This window comes from Kogia breviceps, chromosome X (genome assembly GCF_026419965.1).
Source record: "Kogia breviceps isolate mKogBre1 chromosome X, mKogBre1 haplotype 1, whole genome shotgun sequence".
NCBI lineage: Eukaryota > Metazoa > Chordata > Mammalia > Artiodactyla > Physeteridae > Kogia > Kogia breviceps.
In genome coordinates this window covers 106,404,260-106,422,609 of record NC_081330.1, presented here as the reverse complement: position 1 = coordinate 106,422,609, position 18,350 = coordinate 106,404,260, and the positions used below count along the sequence as shown (strand labels likewise).

General features: G+C 36.2%; 1 protein-coding gene across 17 annotated transcripts in view; it reads right to left on the bottom strand.

Moving 5' to 3' along the window:
- The window catches only part of DMD (dystrophin), a 2,551,447-nt gene that overhangs the window by 1,522,956 nt on the left and 1,010,141 nt on the right, over nucleotides 1–18,350 (bottom strand). For all 17 annotated transcript variants that reach the window (XM_067023689.1, XM_067023685.1, XM_067023692.1 and 14 more), the window contains one exon: nucleotides 9,445–9,595. In XM_067023689.1, coding sequence (XP_066879790.1) covers nucleotides 9,445–9,595 — 151 coding nt within the window. The remainder of the gene's footprint in view (nucleotides 1–9,444; nucleotides 9,596–18,350) is intronic.

Genomic DNA, 18,350 nt, shown 5'->3' with positions numbered 1-18,350 from the left:
TTAACTTGCCACTTCTTTATGCCAAAAGAATTTTATTACCATACAAATCAACTGTGCTTGAGTAAAAGTCATGTCTTATATAATAATAACAGCTAAGATAATTTATATAATTCTGGGTATCAAGTACTATTCTAAGTGCTTTTTATGCAATTATGTAGTAAATATTTTTATCAACCCTATAAGATAGGTATCATCATCATCATTACCACCCTGATTTCATACTTGGGGAAACTGAGGCACAAAATGCTTAAGTAACTTTTGCAAAGTCATTCAGCTCACAAATGATAGAGCTATATTTTGAACCTAGGCAGTCTGGCTTCAGAATCTGTAATATACTGCCTCTCATATAAGAGATATTAATATAGCTCATATAAGCATAAGAGATAGATACATGTTTCCTATAACTCATAAGGCACATGAATAGAAACTTAAAAACTCCTGTGTGTAAGTGGTATGCGTTTGTGTGTGTACTCAGTTGAGTATCAGGTTTTACCCCTCTAGTGATACTTGAATTCAACCTATTACATTTGAAAAACTACTATCACAAAGCTTGCTTTAAAAACACACACACAGGGCTTCCCTGGTGGCGCAGTGGTTGAGAATCCGCCTGCCGATGCAGGAGACACGGGTTCGTGCCCTGGTCCGGGAAGATCCCACATGCCGCGGAGCAACTAAGCCCGTGAGCCATGGCCGCTAGGCCTGCGCGTCCGGAGCCTGTGCTCCACAACGGGAGAGGCCACAACAGTGAGAGGCCCGCATACAGCAAAAAAAAAAAAAAAAAAAAAAACACAAACACAATAGTTAGGTCCTCCTAAATGCTCTTACTGTTTGAAAGTAATGTTAACATTGGTATGTCTTAGTGACAAATGCTAATCACAAAAATTGTGTTTAATATAAGGTTTTGAGTATTAACAGGAAGCTCAAGTTACTTTTATCTAAATGGCTTAGTTTCTTTATATACTACATTTTTTTCTTACTTTTCTCTCATGAATCTTTCCTATTTGGATATTCTCTCTTGAAACCTGTTCGTCATAATGCTGTCTATTGATATGATCATGCCATCTCCCACCTAGAGGATGCATGCTTTTCTCCCATGGTTCTTATTCACTGCCCCTTGAAGGTCAAGTAAGGTCCATATGGAAACCAAAGGAAGAGACAGAATAACATTTCTAGGTCTTCTCTCTCCTTTCTAAGTAAAAATCTCGGAAGAAAGGTTAAGTTGTAAGCTCAGCTTAAAGAGGCAAGCAAGACCTGATCAAGCCTAAGACTGAGGCCATAAGGGCAAAAAAGAGTCCTTATAATTTATAGGAAGTTCAACCTAAGTCACACAAATTTAGAAACAAAGTTGTAGGATTACAGACACTATAGTTTCTTTGGCTGGTCCACTGTGCACATATTCCTCATGAATTGGCCATCTGTGGTAGGTACCCAGTTGAGGATTTGATTCCATTGAATGGTTTTCCTTTTCCACATAACCAAGGCTCACATGCTTGATTTCTATGGACAAACACAAGTATGACCGCTGGTAGCATCTTCTGTGACATTTATAAAAAGATGCCAGGGTTATAACCATTAAGGTATTTGAACAGAGAATGAAACAGGGAGAGAGGAATGAAAAAAAGCCAGTTAGTAAAAGGGCACCAGAGATAATATCTCCATGTAAGTTGTTTTAAAGATGTGTTCCTTCTTCACCTATATGAGCTGTTTTCTTGACCCAACTCACAATTTGTTTTTACTGTTTATTTAAATTGTAAGTTTCATGTCTCTGTCAGAGTGGAAGCAATGATGAAGCTTCTGTGTGTGATAGAAGTAGTCAGAATTATTTAAAGCATTTGATCCAAAAACCCTTTACTGAGCATCAATTATGTGCTAAATACTTGGCTAGACATTGGGGAAATACAGAAGAGGTCTCTCTGGTTCTCTGGCTGTAGCATAGTTTTGTTTTCTTTTTTTACAAATTATATTGTTTACCTTTACTGCCATAGCCATCAAACATTCATTAAGCACTTATGCGGGCAAAAAATAGGAAATAAAATGGAATTTCATAGCAGTAACTAATAATATGTACTTTTAATCTTGCTAAAGATGTAAGAGAGCTTATTAGTCACTAAAAGCACTACTTGATTCTATGGCATTCTTAGGCTTTTCAGAATCACTCATGCTCCTCCCAATTATTGCATTTCTCTCTTAGTATTGCCTATTTTTAAAAAATCCAACTTTGGCCTCCCAATTGCCCCGTCTCAGAAACTATTATTTTGAACTCTGTGATAATTCCCTAAATCTAGTCTCTTTGGTTCTGCTGTTGATTTCCAAAATATTTTTTAAACAATTTTCATTGACATTGCTTTGATTCAGGCTCTATATACTTTATGCAGCATCTTCCTAACATATTCTGGCCTCCTGTTCATCTGTGCTCTAGTTTATCTTACAAGATATGTCTTCCTAAAATATAAGATAAATTTTCCTAAATTGCCACTCTCCTCAGTTTCATTTATCATCAGTAATAGCTCCCTATTGCCCACAGACTAGGTCCAAATGCTTGTCTTGAGATCAAGACCCTCCATGATCAGGCTGTGGTCCTCCAGCAGTGAGCAGACTGCAGCACGTAACCTAGGCAAGTGACATACCTTCTATTGCCCCACCTAATTTCCTTTGCCCAACAAATCACTGTTTCTAACATTCTCAAGCCATCTGACATATTATGCCCTTGTATAATGGTCACTTGTTTTCTGTGTCATTATCTGATGTACTAGCATGTGAGCTTCTGGAGGAAGATTCCATACACAGTAGGTCTCTGTATTCTTCACAGCAGCTATTTTGCTGTAATAAGTGTTTGTTCAGTGACATGGAATAAAATTCAATGGAATGAAATGAAATGTCAAATCCTTTGGCAGGATTACACCTAAATCTTCCCATTACATGACTATCTAGATCATTTTAAAGGTCACCAGAAGAGGGTATTTCACAATCTTGGCAATCCAAATGTTTGTGATTAACTAAGCTTCAAGGAAAGGATAGGTGACTGAGCTTCTAAGAGGTCATTTAATTTGTATTAATCAGTACTTAACAAAGAACATTTACTGAAGTCGTAACATAGTCCACATGTCACGATGATATCCGCAAATTCTAATAACTTGTATGATAAGGATTTTGTTGATGTTGTTACTAAGTCAGTGTAACTAGTCACAAAAGTCTAAACCTCTCATAAGAATTGGTAACAGCTAGTAAACTAAGCTTTAAACCTCATCTCTGTGACTGTGCTACAAGACAAGATTCCCGAGTCAATTATTTTCTTTTTGATTAAAATACCCTCCAAAATAGCAAACTGCTTTCCCATTAATGAAAGTTCAAGCCCACATAAGACTTTTATTGTCCTCAATAATATTGTCACTCTCACTCCTTCTAGGGAAATCCTTTCATTCCTTATCAACATCACTAATAAAATCTTTCTCTTAAGACAGAAATAACCAGCCAGAATTATTTCTGACATGTTCCTTCACAAGAAGATTGAGGGCTTCAATTTGTTCACTCCCAAGAGAATAACTTTTGGGTGATTCAGATCTAAAGTAAACCTCTAAATTCTTTCCCCAAAACAATGACTGTGAAAAATGACTGGTGTCTTCCAAAATTTGCAGCAAATTAAACTTTTCCCAGTTACCCCGCGTTAACAGTTTGGCTAGATTTAATAGTAACCACCAATATAGGATCGATCGTTTTACCTTGCCTAATTGGCAGATTCAGTAAAAGTGACTTATTTCCATGGCATTTTACAGTGGTTCAATTTCTAGCCTGCCTTGTAATAAAATGCTGTTGAAATGAAGATAGCAAAGGATGCTGCCACAGAACAGTGAGAAGCATATCTGCAATATGCATGGTGTACTTGCAAGATTTGCCCTCCAACTGAGAGAGAGAGAGAGAGAGAGAGCATGAGAGGGCACGCACACGCCGGAGTCCTCTGACCCGAGCAGAATTTAAATCCATTCCCAGCAACAAAACCTGAATCTCTTCTTTAATTCTGTCATCTGTAATCATCTCTTAAAAAAATAAAGAGGATGACTCAAGGATGTACTGTCTATGGATATGAAGCTAAAAAAACTAAATGTTATATTAGGTGAGAAGCATGGAGATGCAGCAGGATGCAGTTACTTTTCGACTACTCCAAGGTTACTGATGTATTTCATTGTCAGAAGGAGAAATTTTCTTATTTTCATTCACTAACAATCCTTGGGAAGAAACACTGCAAAGTAAATCAGTGATTATTTAAATAAGGCTTTAGTTTGAATTCAGTTACCTAAAGAAAGAACATTTATCCCTTCTTCTGTTTTATGAAGCTTGGAAAGACTAACAAAAAAAAATTTACCCCTTTTAGTGTATACTTCTAAGAAAACATATATGTTTCCCATTTAAATAAATTCAACTCCTTTATAAATTGTTTGATTTTGTCTAAAAATTTTCTTCTCATTGTAATTACTTCAAGTAACAAAAGAGAATTATCAACTGTCAGGCTTTCTCTTAGCTATGTAATATGTTTTTCCATTGTCTTAATTTTATTAAAAAAATAATATGTTGTGAAGTGGGTTTAAACAGTTAAAGGTGGAAGATGGCCTCGTCTTCTGTGTCAGCAAACCAATTCCTTCTGCTTTTCCTTATGCACTTATATGAATAAATCCTAGATGTAAATGATTACATAATCAACTTGCATATAGTTCTGTGGCTTTCTTTTTGTTTCAGACTATGCTCTTCAAAGCAATTTCATATTCATCAGAAAAGGCATATTTTCAAGTAATGGACAATCTATTCAAATTTTATTACAATATTAGTCAGATACTTTCCATTCCATTCATTCTAAATCTTCCAGAGCAAAGCGCAAAACCTTTCAGGTAATTGGCAGAATATGAAGACCCTAGACAGCCTAACTTCCATGAAGGCTCTGTTCCTGGTTTCCAGATGAGATCTTTACTCGTAGTTGCCCTAAGTCATTCACCCTTATGGCTACCCTACCATTCTCTGGCACTTCTCTCCTTCTTTTCCTGGCTTCCTCCTTAGACTCCAGGCATCCACTGCTGACATCCATCCCCCCTCTGATGTTCAATGTTACTGCCTGTAGTCTTGTCCTTGCCTGAAATGCTTCACATTCTAAAACTAATCGAAACGTTAAAACCATGACTGGAAGGAACACTGAAAATCAACTGGCTCAACACTTTTATTTCCAAAGTGAAAATATGGAGAACCTGAGAGATTCAATAATTTCTTAAAATTACATATTTAGTTAATGGTAAGCTGGGATAGTACTCTGGCTTCCCAGGCAAGAAGGTTGTATTAGGTTGAGTTCGTTCCCAAACTATTTGGGTACAAATAGTTTACCTGAGAAGTCATCTCAAGAGACATCATGAGCGGGTGGGATTGTGAGATAGTTTACCCCATGGACATCTGGGGCCCGGTTTTGCTGGGAAACCTCTGAGAAACTGGGAATTGAGAGATACCTTAGAATCATTCTGCCACTGGGCAAGGATTCTAGGGTACTTATCCATCATTTCCCATCCCTCCTTGGTTAATGGCAGCTCTGGCAGCACTAACTACTTTTTGCCCATGTTCAAACTGGCTGAGACTCTCCTGTGGCCAGTGAATGCCTTCAGAGAGGAAGCCACTGGTATATACAGAAACTGCACACAACTTCCAGTGTAGGACAAGGGGAAGAGAATGCATACATGGTCTACCAGAGGAACACATGATCACACAGAAAAAGTGGTCTAGTTCAAGGTCTAGAACTGGCTCTAACTTCTTTATCAGATGTTCAGTTAAAACCTATGTGACAAGTGAACCTCTTTTAGTCACAATTTCCATGTGAACATTAGAATGCAGTTGATGCTTTATTTTTTCCCAATGGCGTAGCAGACAGAATTGCCACAGCTATAGCTCTCCCCAAACTGTTTTAACTTAAGCTGCTGTGGCCAAGGGATGGCTTTGGCTGCAGCAATAGCAAAAGCCATCCCCATTCTTCACTGAACCTGAAGTTCATTAAATAAAAAACAGATCTGGGACTTAAAAAGAAAGGTATCTTTCATCTGCATGAAAGAAGTGTGAGCTAGGTATGACAAAAAGTTATATATTAAAAAAAAGAATGAAGTTGGGTGAGACACAGATTTAGGAGGTATGAGTTGAGGGAGCAGATATTCCTTTCAAAGCCATAAATCCAAGAAGCACAGAATCCTGAGTAGAGTTGTCAGATATGATCCAGGATGCCCAGTAAAATATGAATTTCAGCTAAACAAAAAATAATTGGGGACATATTTACACTAAAAAAAAGTTCATTGTTTATGTGAAGTTCAAATTTAACTAGGCTTCTTGTACTTTTATTTGCTAAATCTGGCAACCCTAATTTTGGGCCAATCATGAAGGTTCTTCTGTGTGTGTGTGTGTGTGTGTGTGTGTGTGTGTGTGTGTGTGTGTGTGATGAACTGAGCAAGGCTCTGTTCCTACAGTAAAACCCAGAGCTAGTTTTATAATGGTTATTAGAATGCAACACTGTCATAATTTGCAGATGACAAGATTTTATATATAGAAAACCCTAAAGACTCCACCAAAAAACTGTTAGAACTAATAAATGAATTCAGTAAAGTCACAGGGTATAAAATCAATATCCAAAAATCTGTTGCATTTGTATACACTGACAACAAACTAACAGAAGGACAATTCTTTTAAAAAAAATCCCATTTACGATTTCACCAAAAAGAATAAAATGCTTAGCAATAAATTTAACCAAGGAGGTGAAAGACCTGTATGCTGAAAACTGTAAGACACTGATGAAAGAAACTGAAGAAGACACAAAAACTGGAAAGATATGCCGTGCTCATTGAATGGAAGAATACTGTTACAATGTCCATATACCCAAAGCAATCAAGGGATTCAATGTGATCCCTATCAAAATTCCAATCACATTTTTCATGGAAATAAAACAAACAATCCTAAAATTTGTATGGAACCAAAAAAGGCCCCAAATAGCCAAAGCAATCTTGAGAAAGAAGAACAAAGCTGGAGACATCAAGCTACCTGATTTCAATTTATGTTACAAAACTATAGTAATCAAAGCAGTATGGTATTGACATAAAAAACAGACACATAGATCAGTGGAACAGAATAGAGAGACCAGAAATAAACCCATGCATAAACAGTCAATTAGTTTACAACAAAGGCACTCAGAATATACAAGGGGGAAAGGACAGTCTCTTCAATAAGTGGTGCTGGGAAAACTGGACAGGCACATGCAAAAGAATGAAATTAGACTTCTATATTTTACCTTACACAAAAATCAACTCAAAATGGATTAAAGACTTGAATGTAAGACCTGAAACCATAAAACCCCTAGAAGAAATCATAAGTGGTAAGCTCCTTGACATTAGTCTTAGAAATGATTTTTTGGATCTTAGTACAAAAGCAAAGGGAACAAAGGCAAAAATAACCAATGAGACTACATCAGACTAAAAAGCGTCTGCACAGCAAAGGAAACCATCAACAAAATGAAAAGGCAACCTACCAAATGGGAGAAAATACTTGCAAATCACATATCTGATAAGGGATTAATATCCAAATTATATGACAAACTCATACACCTCAACAGAAAAAAAAATCTGATTAAAAAATGTTCAGAGGAACTGGATATTTTTCCAAAGAAAACATATGAATGGCCAAAAGGCACATGAAAAGATGCTCAACATCACTAATCAGGGAAATGCAAAGTCAAAACCACTATTATCAAAAAGACAAGAAATAACAAGTGTTAGAGAGAATGTAGAGAAAGGGGGATCCTCATGCACTGTTGCTGGGAATGTAAACTAGTGCGGCCACTGTGGAAAACAGTATGGCTGTTCTCCAAAAAATTAAAAATAAAACTCACATATGATCCAGCAATTCTACTTCTGGATATTTATCTGAAGAAAACAAAAACACTACCTCAAAAAGATATCTGCACCCCCATGTTCACTGCAGCATTATTTACAATAGGCCAAGACATGGAAACAACCTAAGTGTCTATTGATGGATGAATGGATAAAGAAAGTGTGGTGTATATATATACATTGGAATGTTGTATATATTCCATAAAGAGACATAAAAAATAATAAAACCTTGGCTGTTTGTGACAAATTGGATGGACCCTGAGGGAATTATGGTAAGCAAAATAAGTTAGACAAAAAAAAAAACACTGTATGGGCTTCCCTGGTGGCGCAGTGGTTGGGAGTCCGCCTGCCGATGCAGGGGACACGGGTTCGTGCCCCGGTCTGGGAGGATCCCACGTGCCGCGGAGCGGCTGGGCCCGTGGGCCGTGGCCGCTGGGCCTGCGCGTCCGGAGCCTGTGCTCCGCAATGGGAGAGGCCACAGCAGTGAGAGGCCCGCGTATCACAAAAAAAAAAAAAAAAAAAAAAAAAAAAAAAAAAAAAAAAAAAAAAAAAAAACACTGTATGATTTCAAGTATATGTGGAATCTAAAAACCATTACAAACAAACAAACAAAACAAAACTTACAGATGCAGAGAACAGTATGTGGTTGCCAGAGGGGAGGGGGCTTGGGGACTGGGTGAAATGGGTGAATGGGGTCAAGAGGTACAAACTTGCAGTTGCAAAATAAATAAGTCATGGGGGTGTAACACAGAACATGGTAACTATAATCAATAATACTGTAGTGTATATTTAAAATTTGCCAAGAAAGTAAATATTAAAAGCTCTCTTCACAAGAACAAAAAATTCTAAATTTATATGGTGGTGAATGTTAACTAGACTTATCGTGGTGGTCATTTTGAAGTATATACAAATATTGAATCATTATGTTGCACACCTGAAATGAATATAATATCATATGTCAGTTATACCTCAATTAAAAAATGGAAGCTGAAAAGAAAAGAAATATTTCTATAGAAATTCTAATCACAGAAACAATAAATGCTTTCTGGAAACCAGGGAACATAACTGTAAGTGTACAAATAAACTGAAGTAAGGTAAGATGGAAATATTAAAATTATTAGATGCTATATTTTATAGGAAAGCAAGGTTACAGATGTTCATTTTTCATCAAGCTTGGCCTGCTCTAAGACCTTATGAATCGAAGGTAAATCTATGCTTAAAAAATCTTGCCTTATTACTTAAATTTGCTTTGCAGGTAATCCCTACAGAGATCCTTTTCTAAGAAACCAAAACTTTAATAAATCACATAGCCGGCATTGTTCTCTTCCAGGAATATATTTTATTTTTTTCAAATATGAAAAGCCTAGCTATTTTGTATTTGAAAAAGTAAACATCGCAAAAAATATTAGGTAAGAATTATTTTAAAACTCTTCTTAATTGAAGCTTTAATTCTTTCTTATCTGTAAACCATGGCATGTGTATGTACGTAATACACATATACACTCAGTCTGTTTTTCAGATGAAAACAAATAGCATAAAATATACTAACCTTATGTTGTTGTACTTGGCGTTTTAGGTCCTCAAGATCAGGTCCAAAGGGTTCTTTTTCCATTTTCCTTGTTCTCTCTTCTGTTTTTGTTAGCCAGTCATGTAACTCTTTCAGTTGCTGATTCTGGAGATCCATTAGAACTTTATGTAAACTGAAAATTTGAAAGATGACTATTATTGCCTCTGTCAAAACAACTTTACTTACTATTATTAAACCTATTACTAGGTAAAACTATTGACATTTATAACTAAATGTGTTCACATGGTTTGGCATCATTGAACATTAAGAAAGAAGGTAAATAAAGCCCATAATCAATCACCTCTGAAGTTATTCTTTCTTTAACTTATTATAGTTCACACATCCCAATTTTTAGAAAGTTTCACATAGCTAACTAAATGTGAACATGCTAAATAAAGTGTGAGCCATCTCTGGTAATTGAGTTAGTAGTATATCCTGGCAATCATTTGTTTATATAGCCATTATTTTAATTTTAATATGTGTGGTGATAAAAGACAGACACAAAATTCTTTGTCATGCCATCAAGAGATGGAGTCCATTTTCCATGCTCATGAATATGGAGTGGCCTTGTGATGTGTTCTGACCAAAAGAATGTGGCAGAAGTGATGCTATACGAGTTCCAAGCGTAGGCTGTAAGAGAACAGGTAGCTTTTGTATTCCCTCTCTTGGAACCCAGCTGCCATGCTGTATGGAAGCCCAAGCTAGACCTCTGAATGATTAGAGACCATCTTGAAAGTAACTCTGGAGGATAAAATGCTCTCTTAGAGGTTGAGCTTCCTGATGAATGAAGCCCAATGAGTGATCCCAGCCATACCACGCTTGCACAACAACAACCTAGATGAGCCCTGCCCATATTCCTGATCTACAGAATCACGATATAATTATAAATTTTTGTATTAAGCCACTAAGTTTTGGAGTCATTTGTTATGTAGAAATAGATAAGTCAAAAATGCGTTTTTGTTTTTTTTTTCCAAAGATGTATACAATAGGGTAATGTAATTACCTATTACCAATGGGTAATGGATTTAAAGTCCAAAGGCTTGTTTTTGGTTCACAGCCTGGCTATATGACCTAGAACTAACTTCTTAAACGTTCTCAATTTGGATACTGGCATCAGGGACATGAGACAATATCTTGCCTGTCAATCACACAATTTCATGGTGAGGATGAAAGTTAAAATTTAGGTTATTTCATGCATTAATTCAACAAAAAGTTGAGACTCAAATGAGAAGTATTAGTACCTGTTTTAAGGTAAATATTCTTCATGAAGGCATGTTTAAAGCATTTTTGAAAACCATAGTATACTGCACAGTGATCTCTTTATGTCAATAAAGAGGACATATTTCCAGTTAGAAATTATAAAATCTTTACAAGAAATTTCCATTAGTCAGCATGTTTAAACATACAAAACACACACATAACTGAGAGTGTTTTAAAATAATTTAGATTATACAATTTACCATTACACCTTTAACCTTATAGAGACACATGTCCCCTGAGGCACACTGTAATCAGAAGTCTATGAGAACAAGCTTTCATTTATCAAACACAAGAAGCAGATGTTTTATTTTTATGGGAAACAACATAGATGAAGCATCCATTTAAGTGGAAGCAAAAACTCAAAGTTGCTAGTTTAAGTCTCTTAGACAATGAATACCATCCCGACATTGCAAGGTATATAAATCTTTTACTTTCTTGGTTCAGTCTATCCCTTGAGAACTGACTTTATAATAAGATTTCATGAGAACTGGCTGCAATATCATTCCTTGTGTTTGTTGTTTTTCCTGCCCCGTTTGTTGTTACATTGAGCTAAAAAGCTCACAATGTATAAACTAAAGAAAAAATCCCATATTATTACTTATACTTGAAGAAATGTTTCAAGTCTAACACATATGTGTTAGTGTTAATAAGGGATTTCATTTAAAAATATCGTTTAATTTTTTTTTTAACTTTTGGACAGACGTTTCATTCGACAAATATTCCATGAGTTCCATATCTGTGCTGGAAACTGCTGTTTGTTAGGAAGAGACAAAAGAAAATATCTTTACATTCAAGTAGCTTAGAGACTTTTACGGAAATTCATATATCAACAATTATAATAGTACAGGGAAATCATTATAATTAGATTTATATACATTCAGAGGAGACATGAAAGCAGCTCCAAGTTGACCTGGGATCATTATGAATGGTGTCATTACACAACACATAGCCTGAGAGCTGAGACTTAAAAAACTGAGTCATACACTTATTAAATGTAAAATTATTGAGTACTTAGATATTATGAATGGAGAGGTGAGAAAGACCCACACAGCCCCTTACAGTCACAGATCTTACATTCTGAGGATGGGGGCCACAGATAATATATAGCTCATTAGGCCATTAGTTAATTGTAATTGTGATCATGCTATGAAATGAGAGTAACTGAACTGAGCCTGTGAGGTAAGGAAAGGCTTTACTGAAGCACTAATATTTGAATAACTCTAAAGTCTGAAGTAAGAGGAAGTAGTGAAGAGGAAGGGGTAAACACTTTCTAAATAGAAGGAATCACCTGTGCAAACGTCCTGAGGCATCAGAAAGGACCAGGAAGGCCGATACAGCTTGATGATATAAGGTGTGGGAGAGTTATACAACGTCATACCCTACACTAATCCATGGGTTCTGGGAAATTTCTTGAGCTCTGCCTGAAAATCTGAAGTCTGAACCTCGAATAATCTTTTATGTTTAATAGTGGTTTCATCTTATAAACCTGGATTCAGAGACTAACCAATAAGAATGTATATACCAATAAGCACTTTGTCAGGTATTGCATCTTTTATAAGTGGAATGTAGGAATGTTTAATTGAAGGCTCTTGGAGAAGGGGCCGGCATAACTGGGTGGCAGATGTTGTATGGGGACACTCGGTGTGCAGCCTGTGTGGTTCAATATTTTAATGACTGGTACAATTACATCAGTGTTTCCCAGACAAATAGATCCCTGCTTTTCCTCTCTAGACCAATGGTTCTCAAAGTGTGATTCTTGAACCAATAGCATCATCCTATCCCCTTGGGGGATGTCTTAGTGCACACGCACGAGTGTGTGTACACACACACAGAGCTTATGTGTGTGTATACATATATATTTATATATAGTGTGTGTATATATATATATATTATTTTAATGTATATATGAAATCATATAGCTTAGGATGAAAATTAAGTAAAAATTAAGTTAAAAATATTATTTTAAGGGAAAGTATTTAATGGATAATGATAAGGACAAGTGCAGAAGTGGAAGAAATTGTGAAGGTGGAGCATGATTAACTTGTCTTTGAAAAACACTCAATAATTACATTTGGTCCTCATTATCACCTAATGAGGTAGCTAATACTGTTGTTATTTTATTTCTGAGGACTCTGTAACTTGGAAAGGTTAAAGAACTTGCCCAACGTTTCTCACAGACATGTTAAGTCTGTATATAAATGGTAAACTGTGACCCAAGTCTGTGCTCTTAACCTTGAATTATTTTCCTTCTTCATGGATAAAATGTTGTATTAGGTTGGGTAATATGAGGTTGCTGGTACTTGAGGTTTTTGTTCCATGAAAATGACAATTTCATTTTGTTCAACCTAAAATACTATTAAAATGAGAAAGTCAGCCCACATTTCCAACTAACATTCTCAAGATGCAAATAAATTAGGGAAATTTATCAAATTCATAAAATAAAAATCTACCACCCACAGGCAAGGAAAGAGTCTGCATTTTTCTTGGTTTCAATTTATGGTTTTCAAGTGGTCATTTAGAAAGGGACATAAAATCAAAAGGAGAATGGAGCATAAATATGACTGGCACTTGAGAGAGGAGGTAGGAGAATTGCAATAAAATAGCTCCAGACAGGAGATGGTCCTGACAAAGTCTAGAGGCAGAAGGATGCAGAATATGACACTACGAACTGCTGCAGCCAACTTCCAATTGTAAAAAGCTTGGTGGACAGAGGGAGACTAGCAAAACCAATACACTGAAAGAAGCTGGGACTCTGATGGCACAACTGAGTCACAGACTTAATGGTCTCCAGTCACCCCACCTGTAAATTTATTGTAATAAGATAATAGATATCCTTATGGTTTTAACCATTGCTTCCCAAACTTTAATGTGCATATGACTCACGTGGTGAGTACATTTTATTACAGATTCTAAGTCAGTGGGTCTGAGAAGAGGGCTGAGATTCTTCATTTCTAACATATGTCCAGGGGATGCCAATGCTGCTGGTGCATGGATCACACTTTAAGGAGCAATGCTACAAACCACTTTGAGTTGGACTATTTGTTAGTTACAGTAAAAGGCATCTTAAGGTATACCGTTTTTCAAATAATTTTATTGGAGATCTGTCTCTCATCTCACACCCACTGCAGGAACATTAGCTTCCTTAACATGAAAGAAAGCAATGCAAACAAAGGATCTGCTTTACAGAGATGCTGTTGGACCCTGGGAAAGCATTTATTCCCTAACCAGTACTGTCTGGTAGAATCTCCTACAATAATGTAAATGTAGATCTGCACTCTCCAATACTGTAGCCACTATAGCCATGAGTGGTTATTGTGCACTTGAGATATGGCTAGTGCGACTGAGAGAAACTGAAATTTTACCTATATTTAACTATAATAATTTAATTTCACAATTAAATAGCTACATGTGGCTACTGGCTACAGTATTAGCACAACTCTAAACCAACAGATAATTGGATTTACAACAGAAAAAAAATTCTTATTTGAAGTCTTTACCATACCATTTCTTTATGCCATGCAATATTTAGAAGGAATGATATTCTGAGTTAAGGAATGATATTCTGAGTTAAGGAATTATATTCTGAGTTAAGGAATCTAGCAATAAATATGAACAGCAATTTTTGATATTTCCATTCTCTAGACACAAACTTATAAATGCCAAAACTGTACATGTTTTTACTAATTTCAGCCTATATTTGATACTCTTAAGAGTGTTTCTTGGGCTTTACGGTAATACATTATAAAAAAGATGTAAAAATACTTACAAAAAATTAATCATGTATGTAAAAGTACAGACTTTATAAATCCTAGGGGATTACAGTTAAAAATTACAAAATTACCAAGAATGGTAAACCCTTTAGGAAGACAAGTTCTCAAGCCCAATTTCCTAGACTTCATAATTATTTGCTTATACGCAATTCTTAAATAAGAAATACAACTAACAGAAGAAGGTAAAGTATTATTGTGAATTTCTAGATTACAAAAGAATCACCAGCGATGTTCAATTAACATGTTATAAATTCACAATACAATCCCATGATTTAAGTTGTCAATAACACATATATCTGGCCAGTGTGAATTAGAGAAACTGAATTAACAGGACATTTTAAATTTTAAACTACATGCCATTTAGTAACTAAAATCACACTGATAAAAACTAAAATTAATTTATTCACTTATTCAAACTGTTGGCTTGAAAATCTTAGCAAAAATGGTTTTAATGAATAGATTATAACGTGTAGCTATATAAACCCTATAAACCCCCGTATATGGGTTTTTATTTCATTTACTATATTAATAAAGTGGTCATTGAAGGTGATGTTTAAGTCCAGTTTTTATTCAAATTATCACATAAAGGTGAATTAGTGGAATTTACGTCTAGCCAGGTGATTCCAATGAACACCCAGGGTTGAAAATGATTGTATTGGTTCTCAGGACTCAAGCATAATCTTTACATCAGCCCTGGGATGCTCACAAGTGGTAAATGTTTTCGTAGCTGACCCCAGGCAGCATGGCCACATCAGGAACCAGAGGCATGGAGATAATATGGACGTAGGTTTATGGTGAATAAAAATGTCTTTACCCAATTATTTATAAACTAATAATACTTTATAAGTAGTACATTATCTATTAAATAGTAATTCTGACCTTGCACAATTTGGGACTTATAAATAAAATTTTATTTGTGAGTAATAAATTATATTCATCATTTGTCAGACAATAAAGGTATTACTGTAATTAATCCTAATGATGCAGGAACTGATATTAGCCTCAATTTACCGATGGGGGAACAAAGGTTTACCTGAGTCAAAAGGCAAACAAGGGGAGGTGGGAAATTGGGAATCAGGCACTGTGGCCCTGGGGTCTGCTTCACCATTATGCTATATTACCTGTACTAATGATACTTTTTTACAGATAACTTTTGTATCTATTCCTCATTTCATTTATGTCAGTGATTATCAAGAAGGAAAAAGAGAAGGAAAAAGAGAAGAAAAAAGAAGGTCATTTACTGGGACTTTCTAGATTTTTGTAATTAATAGAAAATTTTACTCTTTCTTCTCACCAAAACAAGGGGACATTATGAGGTTTACATTAATGACGGAAACCACCATACACTTTGAGACCCGGTTCCCGTCAAACATATGGTGACAAAGGAAAATGAAAGACCAGACATTTAAAATTTTTATAATGTTTCATTAAATGTAAGAATCAGAAAATCTGATATATTCCAGGCAAAAAAAGCAAACATTGCTTTAAAACAGAAAAACAATATTGATAAATTCAAGATAACTTTCAGTCACATATGTACAAATACATAAAGGGTTTCTGTTGTTCAGCAGTAATGAATGGACCATATAAAGCACATAAGAATTTTTCCCCTCTCAAGGTTTAGAACATTTATCAAAGGTCACTGAATGCCCTGTAAAACATAAGGCTTAAAACTAAGAATCCAATAAAGTAATGACCCCCAAATACATAAGACTTTCACCAACACTGCCACCTCTACTTGACCACCTTAACTGTCACCACCTCCACCACCAATTTCTGCCAGTTCCCATACTAAATTTCTTAAAGTCTATCACCAGAATCTGTGCAGGTGCTTAATCCCTCCTGCTCCCCTGCACCTCCTTGCCTCAAAAAGGCTATCCTCTTTCCTCCAAGTCCTAACCACACCTTAAAAGACCCGGCTGCAAAGCCTGACACTGGACAGTCGTCTTCTGTCTCTAAATCTTAGGCACTAGTATAGTAGGAGTTTCCAACAGAGAATGAAGTGAGGCAACGGTCTAACAGAATCATATGAAGAGCTTCTTTTTTTCCCCCCAAACAAGCGTGTCCATCCTCTTCTCTACAACACCACCACTCCCACCAATCGGTACACTGACATCTTGGGCCAGGGAAGAAAGCAAGGAGAACAGGTCAGGCACATTTTTCGAAAGCTCCCAATAATTCTCGCACTTACCATTCTATTATACCCTGCAACCTGGTCGTAGAGGCCACAGATTTTATTCTACAGCCTCACAATAAATACTTTAGAAAGAACTCCGCTGCAAGGTTTCTCTTCCCACAACAGAAATGAAACTTTCGATCCTCCCTCAAAATCAAACATGTATTAGTATTTATTTTTCCACTGAATGGAGTATGAAAAACAGTATTGTGTTCAAAAAGGACTCTGTGAAACAAAAATGCACCACTGTATTTTTTGGGGGGGATTGTATTGGGATTTACTGAATTAACAAATGAGTTCCAGGAATGTCTGTCTTCTTATTTGCCCAGTATCTCTGAGTAAAGAGGAGGCCCATGTGGTCCTGGGTCACCCATACCCTGAGGATGATGTTGGTAAACCAGCTTAAGGTGTGGAGGGTCACTTATTGGGGCCCCAACTTGAGCCATTCCTGGGTCCTGATTTCTGCCACCTCACCTCCAAAAGGGAGCTCGGTCACATGAAGCACCTAGCAATCCCCCAAGACTAAAGTAGCCATGAATCGGGCCACTTTCCCAATGACCACAGAGAAGCAAGGGCCAGGGGATGATGCTACCTCAGCCACTTCCCTCAACTGGAACGGAAGAGGTGCATACATCACGTAGGACTGCTGGGGGTTTTTATAATAAATCTCAAAAGTGAACTAGTGTTTAATGTCTCTGAGAACAAAATCAAACCAAACCTTTCTTTCCACTTGGATTTTGATGCTATTTTATTCCTTCATCCATATAGCTTAACAACAGTTTAATTACTGAGATTCTTCAACTATCCAGAGCAATATTAAAGTTCAAAATGCAAACAAATTCATTTGCATTTTGACAGCATAAATTCAAAACAGTAACATAATAAAGAAGCTGCATGGCTGGATGCAATAGATTCTTGTGGCAAATACACTATGGCAACACTCAATTCAATCTTCCTGATTAAATACTTAAAAAGTGGGTGAAGAAACTCTCAGATGTCATCACAAACCAAAGATGACTCTTAAATATGATTGGAAGTCTGTTTAAATTACCTCTAGTAAAAATGGGGTATGTTGACACTCTAAGATCATATTAATTTATGCAATAGAAACCCACTCTCCACTTCAAAAATTATGTCACTATATAATATCTGACATACACTAGACATACGATAAATATTTCTTGAATGCATAAATAATATCACTTATCAATCACACATAAGACGATATAGTACAAAAATGTATACATTTTTCCAACCAGAAATACCAGAATTAAGATTATAAAAACGTCAACTTCCATTAAATCTGCTCCTGTTGAGACAGTCCACTGATTTAATTTAAATCAGTTTTCTAGCCATAAATGAGAAAAGCAACACTTTACCTGACACATTGTTTCTCAAACATGCCGAGATCACTCCTGCCTTGGGATCTTGCCATTTGCTTCCCTTTGGCACAGCTATTGGCATGGCCCTTCCCTCCCTTCGTTTAGGCCTCTTCTTAACTATTACCTCATCAGGGAGGCCTTCCCTAACTGACCACGTACCCACAGTAACACAACGTTTCACTCTCTAAATCTATCCCCTGCCTTTCTACCCCCTTTTTATCATTTAATGCCATCTGCTATGATATACATATTTTACATATTTTTTAATTGTCTGTCTCCTCCCACGAACAAGGCATGCTC